At 31.1% G+C, this 6268-nt stretch overlaps 1 protein-coding gene across 1 annotated transcript in view; it reads right to left on the bottom strand.

The window, feature by feature from the left end:
• Nucleotides 1-393: 393 nt before the first annotated feature.
• Nucleotides 394-6268, bottom strand: part of LOC143228355 (uncharacterized) — a 51509-nt gene continuing 45634 nt past the window's right edge. Inside the window, exon 4 of the mRNA XM_076459624.1 lies at nt 394-834. Within this exon, the coding sequence (XP_076315739.1) occupies nt 796-834 (39 nt within the window). The 3' untranslated portion in view covers nt 394-795. The remainder of the gene's footprint in view (nt 835-6268) is intronic.

Below are 6268 nucleotides of genomic sequence, written 5' to 3'. Positions count from 1 at the left end.
CGAATTTAAGAAATTCCTGAAAGAGGATTTCGTCGTCAAAAATCCTCATCAATATCACATGTTCTATAGCGCACTTCTTTTTGGGGAGTATGTGTACTCCTTCTTACATTGACAAAGATTAATCCATTTCAATGAAAGAAGTAAATTCACTTCCTGTTACCTGTTACAGGGAATAGAAATTTTCTTCTCACTTTTATAAAGAGTTATTTCACTTATTCTTCTGGAAATAATTTCATTACACTAGAAGGAGCTCTTGCTCATGTTGCAGTTTTTTCTTCTTTCCACAAAATTATTTGATAACGTACACATTGCACGAAATATATTTGTACAATGCTAATTTTAAAGCGAGTTAATTATCTCTTTATATTAAACACATTAAGTCACAAGCTTTTATAATACGGTTTATATTTAATATAAAAAAATAATGAGGCAGAGGTGCTAAAGTGACACATAATATATGAACCATCAAATAAGCTGAAATAAACTGCACATTTATTAAACAAATTTTTAATGTACATGCAGAATAAATTACTTAAGCTAAAGTATTCGTACATTAATACTCAAGTATTAATTTTTCGTAACCGTTGACTTGCTTAAGACACGAATATGACTTTAGGTGTGGAATAATTTATAATAAAAACAAAATTCCAAAAGTGTCAAAAAGTTAAATATTTTCTTTGATATAAGATACCGCATATCCAACAAGCAGAAGATAAACATGATATTCGTTATAAAACATTTTGTTATTTTGTTGATATACAGTATGACGTTCTCTGGGTCATGTGATCTGAGACCTTACAGATGAAGTAGAGGAGTCTTTGGTAATTTCATGTCCTGCAAGAAATAAAATACTTTTAAATAACATAGGGCATAAAAAACAAAAGCCAATAAACTAATCAACATCTAACTTGATTAAAAATAAAATGTTACAGTATATTATAGTTGTTGAAGTTTACAAATTATAACAAAATACCACTTTCACAAAACAGATATGTTTATTTTGATCAGAAATAAAATCGCATATCAGTTTGATACTGACAAGGGATGTTATTTAAAAACAAAATTTTTGTAAGTAATTTCATGTTTTACAGTGGAAAATAAAATCAGCAACAAAACTTCACTCACGTAAAACTTACATTTTTTATGAATGAATAGAGAAGTTTCCTGAAGAAATAGTGAAAAGTAATGTTTTTCATAGTGATGATGATGATAACATATAGATTAACGAAAATTCATATTACAAAATAAAAAATAATACAATTTAAATATCAATATAAAAGCTATATACTAATACACCAAGTTACTGTTGAAATATTACTTTGTACAATACTAATTACTGATCTCTCCTATTGGTGCTTCTTACTATATCAATGTGCTTACCTATGTTAGCAACACCTATACACATTATTCAAAACTATGAGTTTCACTAGTATATGTGAATAAGAAATCGAAAATAAGTATGCAAATCATTTTACAATAGAAAAAAGTATTCTGGGATTTTTCATAATAAGGTAAAATAAACCAAAGTAACTTAAAATTTCAAAAACAATTGAATGACGTTTACTTTTTGTAAAATAATTATATTTATTCTCCAAAATATTAACTTTTTACACTTTGGGAATATTTTTAATTATGTCATCTTACTATACGGTTTTTCTTTATTACTACATTCCTACCTAATTTCAATCGAGACTTACAATTGTTATTTCCTTTCGTATTGAGGAATTAAAAGAATAGACCAAGTTTGTCTATAATTTTTCAGACTTTCCAAAACTGACTTCTTAGCATTTGCTCTGATCAAAACATGAAAATCATGAATAAACTGTAAAAAATACAATCTTAATCAAATTTTTAATAAACTAAATGTATTTTGCAATTTAAGTGGACAACATTAAATCAAACTGTATGTTAAAGTTCAATGACAAATATCCAATACTTGTAAACGATTTAAATGTGTGCTAAATTACTCTTACAATTGACAAAAACTGCTTAATACAGACATAGTTGGTACATTTCTTTGTAGTGGGAAAAAGTGTTATAATTATCTTAAGTCTAGAGAAGAAACAACCAATATATTTTTTGTGTGAATGTTCCAGAAGGTTTACCACATTTACATATACAAATATGATCAGAGATGCTACCTGCAGAAATGGATATTCTAACAAAACATCCAAAGTAATGTAGTCCAGAATAAACTCCTTTCTATGAATGGAAGTAATTTTATATTTTCAAAGCCAATTTCATTATTTTTTGTTTTTTAATTATTTATAAAAAGGACAGATTCAGTCCTAAGCTAGCTTTATTGTTCACAATGCTGATAGCAAAAGGGATGATAAATATCAAAATAACATTATTAATAGGCAAGGTAAAACTTATTTTAACAGATCTAAGAAACTGCCTTCACTCTTAACATTATTATTATTTCTGTAAAAACTCTGATGCTATGTTCATGCAGATTTTGTTGTAACATAAGACTGATAAAAGTTTCTCACATGATTTGCACTGAAGTATTAAAAAGGATGTTCCGAAAAACCCTATTTTATTTTGTATTGTATTGTGGAGAAGATAGTTCTTTAAGAACGAAATGGTCAAGGCTTTCTAGATCAAAAGTATTTAGAGAGAGATGGTATAATACGAATTATCTCATTTATACTGAACTATGTAAGAGTATAAATTTCAAAGGCAATATTATATTTTAATGAAATATTATATGTAGAAGCAAATTGTTTAGAATACTGTGTAAAGTTACAGTTTAATGGCCGCTCGATGGCATAATTAGTAACCTATATACTGTATATGATGGCGTTAGTCTAATTATTAATCAGTAACTTATTTCATTTATTTATTCTGTTACAGAAGTAGATATTAACAACTAAGCAGTTCTGTCATATGTTTCTGCTGCCTAAGAAAAACTACTCCTAGTTTGAGTAGTGGCAGAAATTCGATCCCGGTTTTTATTTACGAATTCTCTGAAAACGGCAGCGTATTAACAACCGAAAAGTAGGATAAAATTATTTAGTAATTATTGCCTAGTGCATAAAAATAAATAAATAAACAAAATTAATAATTAGACCTAAGTGCACCTATATGCTACTGACCACGACAACTATTACGACTAATCGTGCGTTACAATGTGACGAGCAATCCTATAATTCGTTGGTAAAAAGAGTATCCCAAGAGTTGGCGGGGGGGGGGGAGGTGATGACTAGCTGCACTAGCCGTCCTTAATTTAGCAGTTTAAGACTAGAGGGGGGCAGCCCTCGTGTAGCTTTGCACGAAATTCAAAAACAAACAAACGACTGATCACCACAACCTTAATGTAAGTAATTTATGATTAGACTTCTATATTGCTGCTGTTGTTTAAATTCACAAAATAGTGATGTAAATATTTTTAGTGCATGACTTTCAGGTTGTCTTTTTAGGCCAAATCTGTTTTTATTTTGTTTTGAAAAATACGTTTGAAAAGTTCAGACACTATGAGCTCTACGGATCATGTGTTAGATTTCTGGGAAAGAACATGAGAGCAGAACGTGGCGCATTGGTCAGTATGTCTGGTTTGAAGTGGGAGTGTCCAAACTTGACGCCAGTGAGCATGCTACACATTATCAACTGACGGTACTTCATAAAAGCGATAGTTAATCTTATTATTCGGTACAGAGCTTTACAACGTTCTTATGGTGGTAGGTACTGCTGGCTGGCTAGATTATGCTTGGTCATTAGTTTAAAATTATCGACGACTAAACCAAAATTTTATTAGTGTCTAAGACATCACGTGTGCATAAAAACCCTTTCAAGTTGAAAATTATAGTACCTCGAAAATAGGAAAAAAGAATAATGATTTCCTTTCACGTGAATTAACAGCTAAATTACAAATTATAATGAATCTCCTATACTCTAGTATTGTATCTATTTATAAGCCTCTTTATTATGCCGAAAAAATATCGATATTGTTAAAAGAGTGGAAGAGAAAACAAACACGACAAAGTTTGGTCATTTTCTGAAAAATATGATAACAGATATACAGAACCTTTTATCTAAATTGTGATGCCGGTTTTCCAGAGTCTTGCTAAGCGTTTTTTATTTATTTTTCTAAAGATCTAGTAACATATTCAGGAAGATCTAAATATCATATTTCATTCATATCACAAGATATTTGAGACTACTTGGATTACATGGGTAATTTATACAAGACATTATCATAATCGTCGTAATGACATAGAAGAGATAATAAAGTCACAACGAGTTCTTGTACATTATTTCTGTAGGTGTGAAAGAAACAATATTTATTTATTATATTGCTGTTATTGTTTCGTGAATATAGCTGCAGTTTGAGGGAGTGTGTAAAAAATATCCAATGAGTGAAGAAGTTGTATCGTAATGTTAAAGAAATCGAAGTTTAAATATGTGGAAATGTAAATAGTGGTTTGGTTTTTGGTTTTTTTCAAGGGCTATCTGCGCTAGCTGTCCCTAATTTATCAGTTTAAGACTAAAGGGAAAGCAGCTAGTGATCACCACCCACCGCCAACTCTTGGGCTACTCTTTTATCAATGAATAGTGAGATTGACTGTAACTTTATAACGCCCCCACGGCTGAAAGAGCAAGTATGTAAGTAGTGCAGAATAAAATGTTGAAAGGCAACATTACAGCTGTTTTAAACTTTATTGCCTAGAACCGCCTTATATAGTATCGCAATACAATCATTTAAGGCCAGATCCTGATAGTTAAGAACAGATTTACGATTTCATAGAGTAGTTTTAAAACACATGCGGGCAGACTTGTTTTCAGCTCTCTGTGGATCTGTACTGATAACACATATCACAAAGTAATTTGATACGTTAAATATAGCAAGAATGTGACTACACCTTTAGTGCAACCCATGTAACAGATGGCAGCGCTTCTGAGATGTCCTAACCCAACTGGCCCATGACATCATGATGCTTATATTATTATCCGTTTGAGATGTGTTCTTTACCTTCTAAGTTTCGAGAACCTTAGTAGACTGTTTGCTATTCGCAGATCCATAACTAATTTCTCTACTGACTCTTTCTGCTTTTTACTTCTTATTCAAAGTCACCATTTCTAAATTTAATGGTACACATATTCTATGGATTAGACTGAGAATATCTATCGCTTTCAAGTGATTATACAGAAATACACGTAACAGAAATCTGATTAACATAACAACAAGATTTTTCTTCCAATCTGTTACAAACATGACTGATCAATATATGTTGTTGAACGGCATAGATGATATTTTTAGCTGGTTAAACTCTCAGTGGGCTCACATTTTCAGGATTTAAATTTATTCCGGTTTAAAACTCAAGTATCTACTATGTATAATTTGTGGTGAGACTCTTTGAGAACGCACTTCAACTTTAACGTAGTCTTTATTAAGTACTATAAAGTATTTAAAACTGCACCAGTCAGAGTACATAAGAAATGTTTTGTTTGACCTAGCTACCAAGCAGTCTGTGCAGACATCTACTGAAACTCCTGAATGTATAAGCCTGAAATATTCTTTATATGCGCCTTTAAAATGCAATGGACGGATGTGTTTTTGCTCATACAATTTGGCTGAGGGAAGCACATTTCAGAAACTTCTACCAGATCACGAACCAACGTTGTATGAAGAAACTAGGAAATATATTGGCGCAACACCAAGACTTTTTTTAATATAACTGTGTCTTAGAGAATGTAAGATCTATAGTATCCAACATGCTGTGCATTGCTAAAGTATATGTACAATCACCTATGTTCTTTCTTCTCTGAATATCTCGAGACTATGCTTAGAGATGAGTGCTTGATTCACTAAATGTAATAATCTATATGTGAAAGCAATGAGAAATGTGTGATAATATGTTATACATATTACATTTGCCTTATCTAATATATAAAAGTAAGATAAAGAAAGCATTCCGTGTCCACTCGTTTGGTATTTTGCTCTTTACTTTTTATCTTACCTGTTAACAAAGAAAATATAGTCAGTTGATTTTATCCACTGATCAGATATTTTAAGTCACAGTTTAGGCCTAGAAATGAAAAAAATCTATGACAGTGTTGATACTCGAGACTCCCCCTACGTAGTTTCAGAATGCAATAATTTTCTTTCGTTGATGAATTCAGATTCTCTTAAATCAAGGGAGTCAACACTCCTAGTATAGCATATGCCAGATATCCTAGTACTTACCTCATTATGTAGGTTACACAATTCATATTACATGAAGAAACACTTTCGAGAGAGGTGCACACATACGGTGGAGTAGCTAAC

This window comes from Tachypleus tridentatus, chromosome 10 (assembly GCF_004210375.1).
Source record: "Tachypleus tridentatus isolate NWPU-2018 chromosome 10, ASM421037v1, whole genome shotgun sequence".
Lineage (NCBI taxonomy): Eukaryota > Metazoa > Arthropoda > Merostomata > Xiphosura > Limulidae > Tachypleus > Tachypleus tridentatus.
Note: the sequence above shows the minus strand (reverse complement) of the source record. Positions and strands in the feature narration are given on the sequence as shown.